Raw genomic sequence first — 20643 nt, 5'->3', positions numbered from 1 at the left:
GAGCTCTGAGTGCAGGCCGTGATTAGTTGTGAATGGGACGCGGCCCTTCTGATTGGTGGAGAGGAGCCGGGGGTCAGGCGTTCTGCCAGCAGCTCATACAAGGCCGCTGATTGCTTTTTATCCACTGATTACAGTCATTTAGATCTGCAGTGGGCCAAAGGGGCCTGTGTCTGGCAGGCAGGCAGGGCTAGGGCTGCTCTGTCTGGGAGGAGGAGGAGGAGGAGGAGGGGGCTGCGGTTTTGGTTTTTGCTTAGGGGTTTTTGTTGTTGTCAGAAATTAAGGAATTGTGCTGGAATAAGAACCAGAAACACTTAGAATTTTTTAGTCAGAAAAAACAGCTGCAGTGAAAAAGGTGTGATTCATGTTCTCTGTGCTGAGATAAAGTCCTGGAGGTATGATGAAGCTGACAAAAACATAAATATCTCAGCTTTTATTCAAGGAGATAGTAATAAACCATATATGATTTAAAAATAAATAAAATTCTACATGTTATCTTTGAAAAATCATGCTGAAAATAAAGGGCTTGTATTTCCAATATGCAGATGATAACATCCTTCAAAAAATCCATTATGTCAGAAATCATTTTGTAATCATCTCATTGTCAAGTCAATTAATATCCCATTTGAGATTTAAACCGATTTAAATTAATTCCTCCACATGGTGCTCGTTCTAAAAATACTAACCACGCTAATCTAAGCTGTTAATGTCGTGAAAAGAGAAAAACAATAAATGCTGTATCACACATCGGCTTTCTCCCTTTTATCTTGCGAGAGCCGCCCTTTGGACACGCAGAGACCTTGAATAATCAGAGTTGATGAGGCAGTTAGTTTGCGAATGGTTTTTCTCCAGAAGTGATGGTGAGTATTAATCAAGGAACTGAGCGGATCTGGCCCTCTTCAGCCGCACACATTACAAGGTTAATCTGTATTGATTACGGCAGCAGAATAAACCAATACTTCAACACACATTTTCTCTTTCTTTTTCACATGTGTGTGTTTGCGTCTTTTTTTTCTTAATGCAGTGGTAGATTTACAGGAATGACGAATGATGCTTTCGATGATAGCATCTGGCTTCCACACCCATTTCCCCCGAAATAAATCATGTTTGGCGCAATATTAGATTCACATTTATTGACAAAAAAAGGGAACGTTACTGAAAAAGGTTTTTTTCTTCTTTTCACAGCAAAAGGATTAAGGAGTTTTCACAGAAATATTAAAAACAATGACTTGTGTAAAGGGCATAAATTATACATTCTGACATCAGGGGACTGACGTCTCACATCTTCACAATAAATGCTGGACATAGGTGAAGAAGACAATAGGAGATATACAGTACAACCATACTTCAATCAAACAAATGTTCCTTCATTGAGTTTTAAAAGACTCCCGGGGGGTAATTAGGCTATAGACAACACTGTTTCAGAGATATCTTCCCCACAGAGAAGCTTCTTCTTTGTCTCTCACACACACACATTCACATATATACAAACACAAACAAGAGTCAATACAAAAAAAAAGTCTAGTGTGAATTTGTGGCCCCCTGTGTGTATTTAGAGGATATGTGTCCATGTGCCGGGCTCCTTTAGGGTGTTTGGACGTACACTGCTTGCCCTATGGGATGCTGCCTCAGAGGTGACCTAGTTCTGTGATTGTCAGCAGAAGGCGCTTCCATCAGCTCGCTTTGTGCCGAGGCACTGAACTGTGCCTGGGACCCTGGGACAGGCCAATTGGACTTGTGTAATGAAGCTCATCACACACATGCATGCACACACATACACGCACACACGCATATATACACACACACACACACACACACACACCGCTGCTGTCATTGTCGGGTTCAGGGATGAATTTATAACAGCCGTTTATTACCTTCTCTTTTATCACAGAAATGTGATTCCTCTGCGTTTTCTGATGCATGCAGTGCACTGCCATTATGGTCCATTATTGGGAGGTGACAGAGATGGAGCGCAGGGTGTTGATGGATGCTGGTGCCCGGCCCGACTGTCATTACTCTGTCTATTGAGTGGAGTGTGTGAGACACTTTACCACAAAATGGCCGCGGAGCACCAACATGGCCCCCATCGCGACGAGTAAATGATCCACGTCTGCCGATCGGAAAAACAGAATGTTGAACACATTTACTCTGCTGCTTTCGTGTGTGTTTGGAATACTTCGAGCAGGAACACAATTGGAACAAACTGTCCTTTTGCAGTGATTTTTAGTGTGTGTGTGAATGAGCAATATATACACATGACATTATCTTACTGTACTGTTCAGGAGGAGCAGATGTAAATAAATTCATCATAACACAACTGGAAATATGTACACAAACACTGCAAATTCCCACACTGAGCATGGGCAACTTAACACAACATACGGTTCCACGACTGCACATGATCCTAAAGTCTCTCTACTCTACATAATACTCATCAAATACAGAAGCAACAATGATATTACATTCATATAAATAACATTAATCTCAGCATACCCCACCCCCTAGAGTCCTGTCAGCACTTTTGGCTTCAATCATGTGTTTAAAATGGGAACTGAAGACCAGCTTAACAACTCCCATTAGAGGTGCAATGTCTGTCCTTGAGGTGGTGACACCAAATCCCTGGGTGTCTCTTTGAGCACCGTTCTGTTCAGGTCAGGGGGCCTTGGAAGTCCATGGATTTTTTTTTTATAAGGCCTAGGAGATGGCAGAGGTTCAGAGATAAGGGGGATGTTACTTCATATGTTCCCTCTTTCAATGGCACATGTGAAGAAAAGAGCCAATACTTGGAGGTCAGAAAGTCTTAGCTGTAGTGCGGTCAGTGGAGGGACAGTTAGTAACTGAGTTGAAGTCCTGCTCCATTCCCAGGTTAGCTTCTGTTCTCCTAGACTTCAGTTTGCAATATATTTTCTGTTGTTTTTTAACATCATTATTTTGTAAAACAACAGCAGGAAAATTAGTGATTTCATTCCATATACTGAGCTAAATGGATGTCTATTACAGTCAGTGTGTTTACCCCCACCAAAGTGACAGGGGCATGGTCGGCTTTCTCCAGTGCGCTGCTTTTCTAAAAACTATACTGAATGTAAACGAGAAACCTGGTTTCAGTAACTGGGTTTGGAAGGTTTAGAGAAACCTAATTTGCCCAGGTTGATTTCTACTGGAGAATGCAGTTTTCTAAAGGTTTCTATCAGACTTTCTTACAAGTTCTGTGACTGACAAAAAAACGCAGACAGGGGAAAGCAACAACAAGAGTGGCTGGATGAAAGGAGAGAATAATTAAAAAATCCTCTTCGATCTGTCGAGTGTAGGATCAGACACCAATTAAACTCCCGAATCAGGTTTCAGCTTCGTGCAGGAGACTGGTGAATGTAACCAACAGTAGGAAGCAGAGAAGGTGGGCGGGAGCTGGACATGAATAAATATGGCCAAAACCAAACTGCCCGGACGCCATCTTGCTCCTCTCATTTCTATGCAGCAGGTTCTCTGTCGGAAGTAATGAGTCATGTCGGCAGCTTTAGTGCTCGCAGCGTTGCAGCAACGCAGGACAGGATTGAAGGAAGAGGAGCGAGATGGAGAGCGAGAGAAAGGTAGAGAGAGCAACGTCTGTGTGTCCATCTGACCATTAACAGTTCTTTAAGGGCTCTGCTCCCGGCACATTCTCCCTCCATCTGTCAGCTTCTCCCCTTGTTGCTCCGAGGATAAAAAAAAACCAACAGGAAGAGAGAAGGCTTTGTGGATTTTAATAGTTTTTCTTTAGGCTGTTCCCATAATCTGTCCATCCATCCCTCACAGACCTCTGGGTTTCAGCTTGATGACCCACTCCCCTCCATTGTTACTGTTGTACAAATCCAGAAGGTGTGTGTCGGGGTCTAGGCAGTGCTCACCTGCAGGAAGGACACAGACATTTACCAAAAGCTCTGTTTGTTGCAATCTATGGTGTTTTTCTACATGTCTACGGTAATGCTAATGTGTTTGTCTTATTGAAGGGAGACATTTATTTAAATTTTTTTTTTCAAAAATCTGACGTCTTTAAATGGCTTATTTTGTTTCCACAACAGCTGAAGGTATTTAATTTTTCAATTACTTAAAACAGAAAAGCAACAAGCGATACGCTAAAATGTAGGATTTAGGGTAATCTTTAAAAATAGTTTTTTCCGACTAGGTATCTGTTGATACACTATTCCATTAAAGTTTCTGTTTTTTATGCTATAGTATTAATTCAAAAATCTTTGCATCAACACAATGATGCCAAATGTGCAGATTTTTTATACCATTTACTGTGTCAGCTCTCATGTGAGAGCACAGACATGTGTGTGATAAGCATTTGTCTGCTCTGATTACTGCAGATGTACTGCTTGTGTGTCTTTGGTGCTTGCACAGTTCATTACATAAGACCTTCTCTACCTCTCATCAGTCCAATGAGCAGAAAGACATGCAAATGTCAGCACAGAAAACTCACCAATATTCCCTCCCACTTCATACAGGGCGCAGTCTGGATAGGCCATGGAGCCATTTCTGTTGGGAGATGAAAAACTATCATGTATCATTGTTTTTTTTTTAAATGAATATGGATAAAAACACATCATACTTGTGATACCTTTGCTATTAAAATGAGCTTCAACCCAAATATCTGCTTTGCACAAAACGAAATGACTGAAAATGTAATAAAACTGATTTCACGTTCCCTCCCTTACATCACAATGCATCTTCTCCTTTTTATCAGGAGATACATCTTTTTATTATTCTCTGCTTTCAAGATCGTGTAGTGTTTCGTGAGTACCAACGTGCTATGTGTTTATCAAATATATAGGTTTTGTGGGGAAAATTTCAAACACAGTTATTACTCATAATCTACTAACACTGCGAGTTGACTCTGGTTGGTATGTTCTAGGTCATTCGAGATAGAAAGCTGTGACCATGTAAACGTGGTGTGTTGCAACGTACCTTCGACTTTTGCCCTTCCCGTTATCTGGACTGCGTAGATACTGGCGGTGAAACTGGGCCAGCAGGTCTGAGGTTCGAGAGTTGACGTTGAGCTGGAAGTCCATGGTGCCACTCATCAGATCCCCAACCTGGATCTTCACTGTACGGCAAAGCTGAAGGACAAAAAGACAAAACAAGAGTATTAATCACTGTATTAACTATGGTCAGTAAACTAGTGACGTTTTAACACCATACACCTAGTTCAATCTGAATGACTCAAACAGTTACAGCATCTGCTAAAGTTGCTCTTATAAACACTTTCTCTAGGTATAATAAATATATAAGGAGCTTTTTCTGGATGATAAGAATCATTCTTAAAATGAATTCACACATTATTGTAATTTATGGCTGTCATTTTATTAGATATTTTACTGTTCCCAAAATCAGACTTTTCTTTTGCCCGAGTGTCATATAAACAAGCAGTGCATATATGAAGCAGTGTAGGGTAGCAAGCTAAACCCCACTCACCTCTGAGGCGTTTTTATCAGGTTTTTCCTTGCTGTCCGTGTGGATCTTCCTCAGCAGGTTCTTGATGCGGCGATCGTAGAACTGGTAACGCCGGTTACTGTTCTCGTTCATCTTACGCACCTGGCTCATGAGGAAATTAGGGATCTGTAGAGAAAATAGACGTTTGATATAGTTATGAAATATGTGACATTCTCATCATGAGTTTGATCAGCTTTTTTTTTAGTGGATGGTTGAACTAGAAAAACTAAATAAGGATCATTTATAATAACTTTCGTCAAATTTGAGGAAAAACCTCTCTTAATCCTCTCTTAGGGTTGAATATATGGATGTTCCTACCGTCCAGAGTAGGTCCTGGTAGCGGATGAGGAGCCTCATAACATCAGCTGCCTTCTCCGCGTGTCCCTTCTCTGTGACCTCGGTCAGTCTGCTGGGCAGGGCCTTATGCAGGAAGAGGTTGGGAGCCATGATGGTTGCTACGGCCCACAAGTTCATCCTGTTCCTCTTCTCCCTGGAAACCACTTTACTGAGGAACTCCAGGAGAATCTGTAGGACACATATTACAAAAAAATGAAATCAAAGGCGTTCAAACTTTTTTGAAACTATTATCAAACTGGATGTAGCATGGCATTGGAAAAGTCCAGTTTTAATTTTTTTTAGTTGGAACGCATTCTCTGACTTTCAACTAAACAAGGTTTCAATGTGAAGAGACCACTTGTTCTGCAGCACAAAATGGAGTAAAGTGAATCATCCGCTAAGAAGTATGTTAATGCACAGTACGTTTCAGCTGCCTCCACTGGAGTCAAAGTAATCAGTTCAGGTGGGTTTTTATGCTTCTGGATGCTATAAGCAGAGCTGACAGCACACTCGTGACGGTGAAAGTAAGTCATGGTTAATGCAAGCTGTTATATAACAGAACAGAGTGTTTAAAATGTGGGTGTTATGAAACAGTGCTTTGGTATGTTATTTGGTACGTTTCTTTTCAGGATGAATTTCTGATAACCCTGAGAGGAGCATGAGCGGTGAAGCAAATTAAATATGGCTTTGAGGCCATTTAAAAACTCTTGGGGTCTTTAATGGATTCTTTAAAAGTTCCTGTAGTGTTTTAACACTTGAATATGAAATATTTAGTTTCAACTGGAGATCAATACATTTCTGCATAAAACGGTCGGGGAAGTATTCAGGTCATTAACAAAAAACACACTGGACTGTGAACTACTAAATGCAGTAAGTATCAAAAGTAAAAGCACTACTGCACTGGAGTTGAAGAATAAAGTAGCACAAGACGAGGAAATACTCAATTTAAGTCTCATATTTGTACTTCTTGTACAGTAAGTACAATACTTAAGTCAATGTGTTAAACGTCATTATACCTCTGAATAAACGTACACACACAAGAACCTGGAAGGATTTCTGTAAAAGGGTAAGAGGCCAAAGCAGATTTCTTTAGCAGGAGTCGAGCTGATAGAGGTGACTGTTGTTGTGGAGTGTGCGTGTGTGTGTGTGTGTGTGTGTGTGTGTGTGTTTGTGTGTGTACCTTCAGTGTGTTCCGGTTTGGCTCAGGCAGCAGCAGGATAAGCAGGTTTAACATGTGGAGCTTCTGCTTCAGTTCAGTGATGTCTGAGGGAGGAGGGAGCAAAGGTAAGACAGGTTTAACACACACACACACACACACACACACACACACACACACACACACACACACACACACACACACACACACACACACACACACACACACACACACACACACACACACACACACACACACACACACACACACACACACACACACACACACACACACACACACACACACACACACACACACACACACACACACACACACACACACACACACACACACACACACACACACACTCTTCATTTCCTCTGTGTTTGGCAGAGAATAATGGAATACCTAAAGATTAATGGCATTGTGACAGTTGGCCATTAGGTGTGTTAGCTTATGTCTCTGTGGTCACACGTCATTTGTCACTTTTCACTGGTTCTCCTCAAACTACACATTAGTGGTTCATCAATCAGATTATATTAGTATCAATCCAGGCTGTTATGTGGGTGAAACTAACTAAAAAATAGCTAATTGTTTACTTTGTTTCTGTGCATGTACATTTATGGCACTGCAACGATGTCTCTCGAAAGGCTATTTATTTTATTTATTTATTTGTTTATTTAACAGGGACAATGCACAGCACATAAGCAGTACCAGATTTAGCTATAAGCTAATTTTCATCTGTAGTCCCTGGACAGGAAACAGAGTAATACATCTCTGTCAACTATCAACTTGTTCATCTTAATGTGGATTTCTCAGGCGGAGCAGGACAAGATAAGCATCATGAGACACGTTCATCATGATGAAGAGACTTAGGTAATTATGATGTGAACCCCCAATGAGCTGTCTGGAAGAGTGGGCAGTAGATTGTTTAAGTCATCCAGAGGAGGAGAACAGGGATTGTTGTGTGTGTGTGTGTGTGTGTGTGTGTGTGTGCTTACACAGCAAATATGCAACTTGCCAGTTATGACATCACATACGCAATACTGTCACTTTAATAACACACCTTGGTGGCGACTGATATACTGTCCGATTAAATCACAGGTCTGGCTATTACATATTATGTAACTATAGAGCAGCAGTGTGTGTCCTGGAACTGAGAGGTCTTTCATCCAAGCAACAGATATTTGTTTTGTTGTATCTATGGCAACAGCCTCACCCACAAAACTAAAATACATTTGGATTTGTAAATGTGACCCAACACTGTTTGCACATGTTATGCAATACTTACACAGTGTTTTGAATCAAACTATATTTGTTGCATAGTGTACTAGATTCCTGTAGTACACATACATTTGCAGATTGGAAGTTCTTCTGCTGGCATTCTTAACAAATGATCGAACTGCCCAAGAAGCTAAAAGAAAAAAAAAGTAATATTGTCCACGTACCTCTGACGCCACTGAAGGTGTTGAGGTACTCGGCGGAGAGCAGAGGAGAGGGCAGTTCCCTGATGAACTTCTTGAGCAGCGCAGCAGCATCGTTTGGACTCACGTCGTCCCAGTTAAACTGCCCCGAGTAGAAGTTGGTCTCCAAGTTTTGCTGTAGCAGCTGTGGACAGAAAAACAATAAGACGTTTTCAGAACTGCATGAACACAAATGAGCTCCATTACAATTAAAACTGTGAATTTACTAGTATTATGTAGTATCTCCCAGTGTTCATAAATGTCCCCCTGTCCGTAGTCAAAGTTACTTTGGATTATAGAGTCTTGTTATGGAGAGTTGGTTGTCACTCACAGAGCAGACACGGCTCTGCAGCACCTATTAAAGCCTCGTTAGTAGTAAATTAACACTGCACAAGTGAGGACATTATCTACACAGACATGAGGTCACAACTAATTACCTGTTGCAATGTGATCAGTCTCTATTTGGGCCTAAGGCAAAAATAGGAGTATACAAGCACAATTACTTTGTGCTACTGGCTCTTATTTTACCGCCTGTTGCTGACAAAGGCGGTCATAGTTTTCTTATACATTGTAAAATCACTACAATGGTTTAGGTAGGGTCCTGAGCATTTGGTTAAGTACATGAACTCCAAATAATCCCTGCTTCTGTTTGTGTATCTGAGTCAGATGGAAAATATGTTTTGTCTGCTAACAGGACAAAATGGCACAATGTGCTGTGTGAAGTAGATCCTACGGAGAAAATATGGATATATTGACCTTTTGTCAAGTATGGAATGTAATGTACAACATTTTCAGGATTTTTATTTATGATATTGTTTGGGGAACTATTAATGCTATTATAATTGTAATATATTTTAAGTTGAAAAACAGAGTGGAAAAGTATTATATTTAGTTTGTTCACTCAGGATCATTGTTGTCAAATCCATTCAATGCTTGTAATTGGTAACTTTCTTACCATGTGCTAAATGGCGCCCTCTTCTGTCTGCTTTGATTGAATTGATACACCATGTTTTGTACGTAGTGAATTAAATAGAGGATCAGAAGGTGTATCTAGCAGCAGCAGCTGAGAGAAAACATTATTGATCTTGTCCTGTTGAACACTGTTTTTCTAAATGTCAACTGTAGTTAATCTCAGCAAAATGGTTTGATATTCCTCACCGCTGTTCCAAGCACTGCTGACATTTTACATCGTCGATATTTTCGCTGCCCATATGGACATGAAAAGATTTTTCTCATATCTTTAATCCAAATGTATTAGATTACATAGGAGGTGCACAGTTATTGATAACATTGGTGCAGTGCCAGCTTTGTGTGAGTCTTTATTGTACCTTGATTCTGGACTGAGATCCTGGAACCCGCAGGATCCCCTCCGAATCGACTCCTTTCTTCTCCAAAAACGACAACACCTGCAGAGAGAGAGAGGGGGGGGAGAGAGAGAGAGAGAGAGAGAGAGAGAGAGCAGAGAGCAGAGTCAGGCATCAGTAGATAAGCATCTCTCGCTCACCTCTGCTGGTCATTCTCAGTAACTGCTGATACATAGGGTGTGGTCGAAGCATTTTACATTTAGAGGACACTGAAATTGTTTCTGTGCTGTATCTGAAGATGTCGTTTTTACGTTCGACAAAGGCAAAAACACATTGAATGAAACCAGTGGAGAATAGCATATCTGATATACTGTAGGCATATTCAAAAACCCAAATGACTTAAGAGGCTGTGGAGATTATTGGCTAAATGAACACCTAAAGCCATACATTCAGTATAGATAAACTATTAAGTTAATCTTGTTCTTACACCTCATTCATTGATTTGAAGTATTTAAGTCTAAGCTTGCGGATGTATTTCAGGTTCTTACCGACTGAAGGAAGAGAGGAGTGGTGGTGTTGGGCTTGATTTTCTGATCGTTCTCCAGCAGCGTGGCCAGAGGCACCCCGAACAGCGGGCTGTCTGTGAAAGGACAAAAGTGTCACTCAGTTGTTTCGACATTTTGACACAGCTGTATAAGGGAGACATTTTCCTGTGTTGCGTGTGTGGAAATGCCTTCATCCCTATTGTCATGTCACTGCTTGAGTTGTTTGTTCCTTGTACTGTATATAAGCCATTTGATGTCCAGTAATCGCTGTGTGTCAAATTTGAATAAACTAACGAGACATGTTAATAATCCAGACTGCAGGAACTAGAAAGATGAAAGCTGTTTGTCTGAAACAAGTTCTGCAGAGAAACCAGGCAAGTGCCAGTTTCAGTGTCGCTTCTCCTTTGGTTTTGATTGGCTCGTAATCAGAAACAAGGTGTGAGAACTGACGAAAACAAAAAAAACTCAGCACATAGTTCAAATGTTACGGTCTAAAAAAAAACCTTAAAATATAGTTATATCTATTTCCTTGTGAATGAGAGCTGTGTTTGTAAAGGGCCCCTATGCCTGTCATACCTGGGATTTTCCTCTTGGTGTTTTTTTGCCTTTTGACCTCCAGCTCTAGGAGGTCGCACAGCGCCGTCATGTCGATGAGAGCCAGCTGACGAACCTTCTTCATGTCAGCGTGGGACAGATCCTGAATATGAGTCACTCCCAGGCGGCACTTTGGACAGGTCACCCGCTGAGGAGGAGAGAGAGAGAAGGTAGGCCGTTCAGTGAGGAGAGGGGGGAACGGAGCTAAGAGTTGTGGAAGTGGAGGCGAAAGGGATCAACGTTTTGAACTTGGATTTTGTCTTGATGTGTTATGTTGGAACTTTAACTGTGTACTGGTGTCCATCTTGGCCAGGTCTCTCTTGAAAAAAAAAGTTTTACAGTTGTGTGTTTTTGTTCTTGTAAAATAAAACATTCCAAAAATAAAGTATTTAAAAAAGACAAGAAAAATAGATTTTAATCCCTAACCCTGTTTAAATAAAAGGTTATATTAATAATACTATAGAATTTGGAAAACATGAACGGAAAAGGAAATGGCTGCAGTGTCAAATCATTTGAAACCCTACTGTAAGGTACTGTGCATCAGATTAGGTCATTCCTTTTAATAAATTATCTATGCAGTGTCTTTAAATATCCATGTACTGTATTAACACATTAAACAAACAGTTATTCTACCCTTTTTGCTGTGTATACTTATTTAGTCTAAATAAATCTGTTGGACTCTGTGACTCAACAACTCTTCTTTTGTTCTGAGCTTATTCCCTCATTCCTTCAGTTTGCGTAACTCTCTTATCTAACCAACAGCGCGGCCGATCACAAGTAGCTTACAATAACGTTTGTGTGTGAGCGTGTGCATTGACAGCTGTATCTAGCCTGACCAAAAAAAAACATTTTGGCTGAAGTTTTTGATACTAATGAATCTAATTAACTACAAATTAAGCAAAATGCCAAGATTATGATTCGACTCGAGAGGAAAGGCTGGCTGGCAACTACAAAAAAAGAAATTCAGGCTAGTGACTAGGCTGAAATTGAGCAAAGTGACGTAAGACTCAAATACGTATGTAAGACTATGTGATAAAGAGGAAGAAGCTATGGACACGTCACGTCACACGGCTATACTAGACTTAAACAGGTGCTGGTCACTGCTAGAAGATATGAATGGGGTCATTATTCATTGTGTGTGTACCTTGCCTTCCCCAAAACTGCGGGATTCTTTACTAATCCTCTTTTCTGTAAATAGATTTCAGATGTACTACAACACCCACCAAATGAATGTAGGAAATACAAGTAGAGAAACATATGTACGTATTTCCCTTTTATGCCCAATTTGCTAATTATCTTCCTGTTTCATGACATCCATGGGACCAATCCAAGTTTTAAATAAAGCATTGCAACTCTTACAGTTTTCATGGAAACAGTGGGAAGTACAGTCAGTCTAGAAAATGAGCAGGGGAAAGCGTTTCAATGCTTACAGGCAGGGTGCTGTCCTCTTTCCTGCGTTGGCATTTGTTCTGTTGCTGTTTGGCCTGTTTGAGGAAGATGACCGCCTGTTCGCAGTAGGCCACGTCGGTGATGAGGAATTCCTCTATGGGGGCACCTCGCTGATGATCTGCCATCACAGCTGAGTAGGGAACACACACACACACACACACACACACACACACACACACACACACACACACACACACACACACACACACACACACACACACACACACACACACACACACACACACACACACACACACACACACACACACACACACACACACACACACACACACACACACACACACACACACACACACACACACACACACACACACACACACGCGCAAACTCTATTAGTTCACCTGAGGAAGTCCACGGTAGAACAAAATTTAAAAAATGCACGCGACATGAGGGAACAGGAGGAAGAAGGACAATAAATATGAGGAAATGTACCGTGCATATTTGATCCTAATCTAATCTCCTGAAAAGTAGCAACCACGCATCAGAAAACGGAAACATTTAGCAGAAGTATCCTTCCTCTACTTTTATCTGATTGTTGTCAATACTCATAATTGTTGTTCACATAAAGAAAAATAAGACAAAATCTCTGTAGCTATTGACCGTGGCAAAGGTCTTGCAGTCCAGATGTGTATATTTCACTGTAGTTTGTCTACATTTGCCAAACTGCTGCATGTTTTCACTGTTAAAACACTGACAACTTCAAGAAATACCTGTTAGTATAAACTTTAGGAAGGCTGAAGGCAGGTATGTGAGTGTTTTCCTTCGTAAAGATGAATAGTTATCCAGGGATTTATCTGAACCAGTTAGAAGATACCTAACAAGACTGTATGGCCTTTTATGAACAAACAATATCTCTGCTTTACTGGCTTCCATGCATTTTAAAAGACAGGTAAGGCAGTTCACTTGTAATTCAAAATTGCGGGTAGTTTGCGAGATGATACAATGATATAAAGACACAAGAAGTTTCTTTATTCAAAATTCAACAGTTATGGGGTTAATGGGTTATGTCTTGTTTCGACGTAATAGTTAAATAATGCAACTGCAGCCGATGCTTTCTGCGTTTCTACATTTTTGTACACCTGCTTCTGATGTGCATCGTTTTACTTCTTTCTTATTATTGTTACTTGCTTGTTTACATTTTTGGCTAACTGTATAGATCCGGAATTTGTCTCTTACCTGATAGTGGTGTTTTTGCAACTGATGCCATGCTGTGTTGGGGGAGGTCGTCACTATCCTCGGAATCAGGATGAATCTGGTGAGAGAGACAGATAATTAAAAAAAAAAATCCAAGCTTTATTTGATAGCATAGAGTTGAAATGGGGAGACAGAGAGAGGGGGGGATGACATGCAGTAAAGGTCAATAGGTCGGCTTTGAACCGGCAACCACTGCAACAAGGCCTGAGCCAACATGGTACGCCACCGGAGCGCCCAGAGAGCATTTATTGACCTGTCACATATACAACACTGATCGTAAAGAACAACTTGAGTCACAAATATCAGTCCTGTAATATTTTTCTCAACCATTGGGAATAGAGGTGATGTCTTATATTGTCCACAGAGGAGATGGAGATTACAAACAGTGTTTCCTTTGATAAACCACTGACAGGGATCAAAGGACCACCGTCTGTATTCCCCGCTCAGGGCCGCTCAGACAGACAGGGGAGTACAAAGCCTGGCCTTTACATGCGATTTGTCTTCATTGTCACAGGCCTCTTTGCATTGAACGGGGCGGCACAATACATTGGAAGAATAAAATAGTCCCTGTCTGAGTCCTGGCAGTCACCAGGGAAATGGATATTTTATATTTTTCCGCATGTGGGGATCCAAAGAAAAAAAAAAAGAAAGGCCTGACATATCTCACTTTGTATAATTCATCTAGAATATATGAAAGCTTTCCTTTTTGAATTGACTTTTCCATGATATTCTATTTTTTTTTTTTTTTTTACATGCACCTGTATATTGTTTTTCCCCTCCACCAGGATGTCAGGGCACGTAGTGAGCAAGAGAAGACCTTCCCTCGTAGTAGCAGGGATTCTGTGATCTAGTTTTAGTGCTCACCTGATGGTTGAAGACGTCCCTTACGTCGCGCGGTGCTGATTTGTTCCTCTTGCGGCGGGTCAGCGTGTAGGTTTCCACTCTCCGGTGGACGGCCTCGGCCTGCGTTCTGGTGAGAGTGGAGAGCAGCAGCGCATTGTCTACATCCTCACTGTCTTCACTGATGAGGTTGGATAGACCAGCATCGGCCAACCACTGCTCCTCCTGTTCACCCTCTGACACACGTTCACACAGGCACAATGGATGTAGATCAAATAAATAATAATAATAATGAATAAAAAAGTTAAAAAATGCAGAATGTTACAAAATAAAATTACAATTTTATGTCATTTAACGCAGCGGTTTTCAAACTGTGGGGCGCGCCCCCCTTGGGGGGCGCGGGGTTATGGCAGGGGGGGCGCGGGTGAATATGTAAAAAAAAGAATTTTTTTTTTTTTTTTTTTTTTTTTTTAGTTTTTCTATTTTATACTAAGATCACGGCATAGCTGGACAAAAGTTCTTCTGCTTCGTTCCCCTCACTGCATTTAAATGCATTCAGTAAATTACAGAGAAATAGGTCTCATTAAAGAAAAAGAGCACCAAGCCCAACCCAGAGGACCCTGCATACATTTTGTTTATTTTAAATTAATATTTTTATGGAAAATCCATGTGTCCTTCTTCAATAGCTTCTAATTCATCAGACCCAGTGTCTCCAAATTATTTGTTCACACAAAATTCCTCATATTTAGCCTCTTAATTATCCTCTCAAAGTGCACCAGATTCATGCATTTCACTTTAAAAAGGTGAAAAAAAATCTCCCGGGGGGGCATACCCCCGGACCCCCCTAGGAGGGTCTGGTTCTCCACTGGCTACTATTCTCCTCCAGCAGGACATTGGAGGCACTAGCAAAAAAACACTGGGTGTGTGAATGACATTTAACTAGTCAATAATTTGGGCAAGTCTGTCTGCCTATCTTTCTCACTCCGATGCACAGTCAGTATTATCCATGCTTAAAGGAAGCAGGATTAAAACACTGGATTAAGATGTTAAAATGTATTAAATGTGTTTAAAAACGCAAATTTTTTTTTAGAATGTTTCAAAAACGTTTAAATTTGTAAAATAATTTTTATTTATTTTTTTTGGGGGGGGGGGGGCTCCGCTGAAATTTGTTCTCTGAGGGGGGGCTCACTCTCTTACACTTTGAAAACCCCTGATTTAACGTAAACAAAGTTGACTACATGTCTGGACTTGGTTGCAGCAGCGTTTCATAAAATCAAAACTAAGTTTGTGTATAAATCCTCCTCAAACATCTGTGGCACAGTCAGATCAAAAGCATCGACTGCTCTCTTACATTATAACCAGATAAGGTGTGCAATTATGAAGAGCTGGTAAAGTAATAAGTAAACTGTTCAAATTCAATAAGGAAGAACATTCAATTGTTTACACACACACACACACACACACACACACACACATGCGCACACCAGACGTAAGAGCGATTACTAATGAGTGAAAAATCTATTTAAAACAGTGTATCTGTTTAACATAAAATCAATAGAGTAGAATTAGCCCCATCAGATGATGGAGCATTCCCATCAAGTCTGCTTTCAAGATTAGCTACTTAGCTTATGCACGTCAAACGCTGCCTGAGTGTTTCATAGTGTTGCCATAGGGATGAGTGCTGCTGTGCTGCATGAGAGAAACCCGATACTGTATGCTTCCATTACAAATGCATAATTTCATGGAGGATCTCAATGGCAGCTGTTTTAAATGCCGATTGTTTACAATTCGACCAGATACTCCCATAGTAAGCTCTTCTTCCAATCCATTCTTTGTTTACCTTCTGAATGCCTGGAGTCTCTCTTGCTGCAGTCGAGGTCTGCGTAGCCACTCCCCTGTCGTATGGTCTCCACCTCGCTCCAGAAGGAGTCCAGACACAGTTTGTCTGGGCGCTGCTCCTGCTCCTGCTCCTGCTGTGTGGAGGGCGTGTGGGTATGGGTGCCGTGTGCGTCTTCTTCAGCGGCTGCCTGGTCCTGCGGGCTGGCCCAGGGCTCCACGCTCATCTCGGTGGGGCTGGGATTTCTGGCACAGACATACACACACGTAAAGAAATCACACGCGTGCATGCAAACACAACGATGGCTAGTAACCAGACAAAAGAAACATACACATACACAGGAGGAACGGTGGATAAAAACCAAGGGCGATGCAGGGTAGGCGGGATGGATCAGCCGAGAGGGGGGGAAAGCCCACAGAGAAGGACAGACAAAAGAGGGAGAGGGACGGAGGGAGGACCGGAGTGAGGAGAGCGGATGGCTAGAGCGGAGGACACAAAGGGGGGTCTCTATTGTTCTTGTGAAATGTGCCCCGGAGGTAAAGTACCCAGCAAATCCACTAGATGTCACTGTAAGAATGTGAGATCTGTTTTTCTCTCTATGGGTTACACCCTTTTCTGAAACAGATGCATGGATATAACCCACTATAATGGAATGAACATTGAAGACATCATAAATCATCTCATATTTCTTCCAATAACACATGCAAGGGATTTTTTTCCTGTGCAGCACTCGAAAATGGAGGATACTGTTTCCCTGACAACAATGGGACACACACACAGCTGCAGAAGGAAAAAAAAATATTGCACCCTCCAGCACTAAATTGTGACCACAGACACAGGAAGTGGTCAGCTGACTCACTCAGTCACATTTTTTCCCCCAGTCAGCAAATCTCAATAGACACACATACCAAACCACTTGGTGTCTGGGGAATGTCAGATGGCTTAAACATGACAGTATTAATGAAGAGAGACAATGAAACCATAGTTGTGTGTGATTTATCAGCACCAAAAAAATGCACATCATAGTTTCTGATGTGACGCGAAGATCGTATCAAGATGTTCTTTGTCTTAATGACCAAACCGATTACAGTTGTCAGTTGAAGCCAGATCTGATCAATGATTGGTGTGTCAAGTTTCACGGTGTCAGATTGGAGAGAGGGGGAGGAAGGGGGGTAAGGGGGTTGTTTGTGAGTTTCAAGAGATACTTAAGTCAATGAATGCCTCTTTTGTGACCAACCGAAATAGGAAAATGTCTTCAGGCAATTTCAAATGCAGGCTTTTCAGGACCTGTCTCACAATCCAAGTAGTGGAAACCCAAAATGAACAATCTGACATTTTTGACTATTATTTGTTTGTGTTTGTTCATTGCTTGCTTTGTATCCTCTGAATAATTTACCTCTTAATTTCTTACATTTGCCTTTTTTTTTTATCTCACCTGCACAATCTGTTTCTTTTTAAAAATCAACCTTATATTTAGGTTATATGTATGTTGCTTATGTTTTGGTTTTATCTTGATTGTGCAAATAAATCAAAATCAAAAAGAGTAATTTGAGAATAGTAACTGCAATTTCTTGAAAGGCCTATATTAACGTCTCATTCAGTAATATTAAACAATGCAGATATATTTAGATATATGGCGCAATAAATAATGCCAGTGGAGAACCAGTGAGAGAGACACTGCTAAACCAACATGCAGGTGTGTCATTATCCTATAAAAACTATACTTAACCATTGTTTCATTACATAAGTGCTTTAACATAAATCTAAACTGTCAAACTGTGGAAGCTCCAAACCAGTGTACTAGCATTCCAAAATTAATACACAGAAGTTTACGAAACCAAGTGACAGTGCATTGAGTCAGATCTATACTTTCACTGGCAAGATTCCCAACATTGCTTTGGTTTTCTAGGATTCTTTCAAAATGACATCATTCTCCAACAAATAAAGACCCTGAATTGACTTCACTCAAACAGACATTAGATGCATTCCAAAAAAAAGTATGAATAAGTAGTAAAGTATTTTTGCCAGCAATAATACTGAGGTTAATGATTCAACCAGATACCCATTAAAAAAATTGCTGGTTTAGTCCGACGACCAAAACTCAAATATATTATTCTTACAATTATAAGAAACAGAGAGTAGCAGCTGAGAAGCGAAAAACCAGGGAAAAAAATACTTCTAACTATTTAAATTATTCCAATAGTTGCTGAGTAACTTTCTGTAAATCTGAAAATAGTTTCAACTATTTACGGATCCGGGTAAAACACTGTTGTGTAAACATGAAAAATGCAACAAGTTATTTGTACAGACCCGTCTTAAAACGTGCAAAGAAAACGTGCATCTACTATTTGATCAGAACAGGACATCATCCAATAAGATGAGTTTAGGGGAGAGAGAAGTGAGGCTTATGCATTATATTGATGCATTTTTAAGTATACAATATCTGGTTTACTATACAGCTCATACACTGTAGTCCAAAGCCTTAACACATGGTCACAACATTGTGACTCTTAATGGATAAAAATACATCAAGTCTGAGAGATCAGAGGTTTGCAGACAGCTGACTCACAGCAGTGCTCTCCAGTATCCTGCAGCTCAGCCGCCACATCCACTCCAGTGAATGCCACAAGAAGGCTAATTAGATTAAAGTGGCGTGAGGATTATTAATAGACTTAAGCTCACAATAGGCCTTTGTTTCTATAGTCCTACCCCAAATTAAAGTTCGTCATCAAAAACTAGACAGAATTGTAATATTATTTAGGACAAATTTCAAAATAGAGTCACCATGAAAAGAAAAGTTGGGAGACAGACTCCATAGCATAAACACCACATGATGTTATGATGTCGCACCTCAAGTGTCAGGCTATTTTTTAAACTTTACCGCACAAATGGCCATCTACACATCTTCATCTCAAGCAGACAACACTCAAACTGTCACTGAAGCATTTATGAACTAGATCCTGCTGATCCGTCTTCAACAAGACCCATCTCCAACTCCTTCTCCCCTCTCTCTCACACACACACGCACACACACACACACACACACACACACACATACCCGTCTGTTTTCTTGTGCGAAGATGGCTTTGAGCGCTTGCTCCTTGCGGGGCTATGGACTGGACGCAGCCTGAAACGGTTCATCCTGGCGCGTGGAAACTGCATGTTGGACCCCAGTCTGCTCAACAACACCTCCTCTCTGCCTCCCATATCCACAGTGCTAAAGGAATCCAGGATATACCGTGGCCAGCGCGATAACCTTAGCTTTATCCAGTCCTGGCGGTTGGACTGTGAGAGCGATACAAATCTGTCTGCTGCCCTACTTTTTCTCTGTGTGTGGTGACAGGGAGTAATGTTAAGCTTGAGGCTGTGTGGATGTGTGGCGTGTTTGTGAGCTGAGTGGCGCTGGAACTGGAATGCAAGAGGGAGTGACGACTGTCGAACATCAACACATAGTTGACACCTGTCCCCTCCCACGCCACTCTTTAGGGGACACACCCTGGATAATCAACCATTCGGAAACTAGTTATAAACACCCTCCTTCTACTCTTGTGAAAATCTAATGGATGTAAATGATGAAGCCACTAGCCATATGTGAAACATTTTAACAAATGTACATGTCCAGCGCTTTATTGGCCTTTGAAATGAAAATATACGACTCCACTTGAGCTCATTAATCAAGGATTCTTTGTTGGGAAGACAGGCAATATTGTCACCTCTTTTGCTTTGCTGTTACCGAGTTAAGAATTAAGTTAACCAAACTGATCAAAGGACGGATACGTTTGCTAGCTTTCTCAAAACTCTGTGTGGTTTAGTTTACATTGCAAACACCTCATTGCATATCAAGTAGGGGAGAACGGGGTAAGTAGGCACACTTTTTACTCTAGTGAGAATTGCTTATCACCTGAACATCTTTCAATAGTCATTCCTACATTAAACTGAAGCTTAAGGTGTTGGCTTGAAATGTGTACCCCTCACTTTTTCTATCGTATTGTAATAAAGAAGAAATTAATCATCAAAGACACCCTTATACATTGTGACAACCAACCCCATCAAGGGGTCGGTTGTCAAACACTATGGGGTTGTTTGTCACAATGTAATCTTAATGGGAATAATCTTAAAAAGAAGGCAAGAAAGTAGAACTAAATTTGAAAGTTTATTGCATTGTGAAGTTGACAAATAGGCCTACATAACGTTCTGTAGCCTTGGTAGCTGGTCTAGTTTGGGATGCACTGGGTTGTTTTGATTTTGTTGTCCTTTTTTCTTTTGCTTGCTAGCTGCCTTTTCCTGCTCTATTCTTTCCTTCTCTGGGGTGTCAGTGAGGATACAGCTTGACAATTTATTTCATTATTGGGTTCCTTTTCTGGCTGCAGCCTTGAGATAACATGTGACAACCAACCCCCAAAAAGATTTGACGACCAACCCCAACTTGAATTTCTTG

General features: G+C 40.9%; 1 protein-coding gene across 1 annotated transcript; it reads right to left on the bottom strand.

Annotated features, from left to right (window-relative positions):
- Window positions 1-1193: 1193 nt before the first annotated feature.
- Window positions 1194-19566, bottom strand: arhgap40 (Rho GTPase activating protein 40). Its single transcript, XM_080025898.1, has 15 exons — window positions 19264-19566; window positions 16209-16450; window positions 14393-14604; window positions 13511-13586; window positions 12295-12443; window positions 10847-11012; window positions 10274-10365; window positions 9750-9827; window positions 8407-8566; window positions 6983-7065; window positions 5785-5991; window positions 5449-5592; window positions 4942-5093; window positions 4457-4512; window positions 1194-3881 (listed from the first exon to the last, which is right to left on the bottom strand). Exons 1-15 carry the CDS (start codon window positions 19410-19412, stop codon window positions 3784-3786), a joined length of 2064 nt encoding a protein of 687 aa, XP_079882024.1. The 5' UTR covers window positions 19413-19566; the 3' UTR covers window positions 1194-3783.
- Window positions 19567-20643: the final 1077 nt, after the last annotated feature.

Source organism: Ammodytes marinus (genome assembly GCF_949987685.1).
Source record: "Ammodytes marinus genome assembly, chromosome: 4".
Lineage (NCBI taxonomy): Eukaryota > Metazoa > Chordata > Actinopteri > Uranoscopiformes > Ammodytidae > Ammodytes > Ammodytes marinus.
This window is presented reverse-complemented; position numbering and strand designations above follow the sequence as displayed.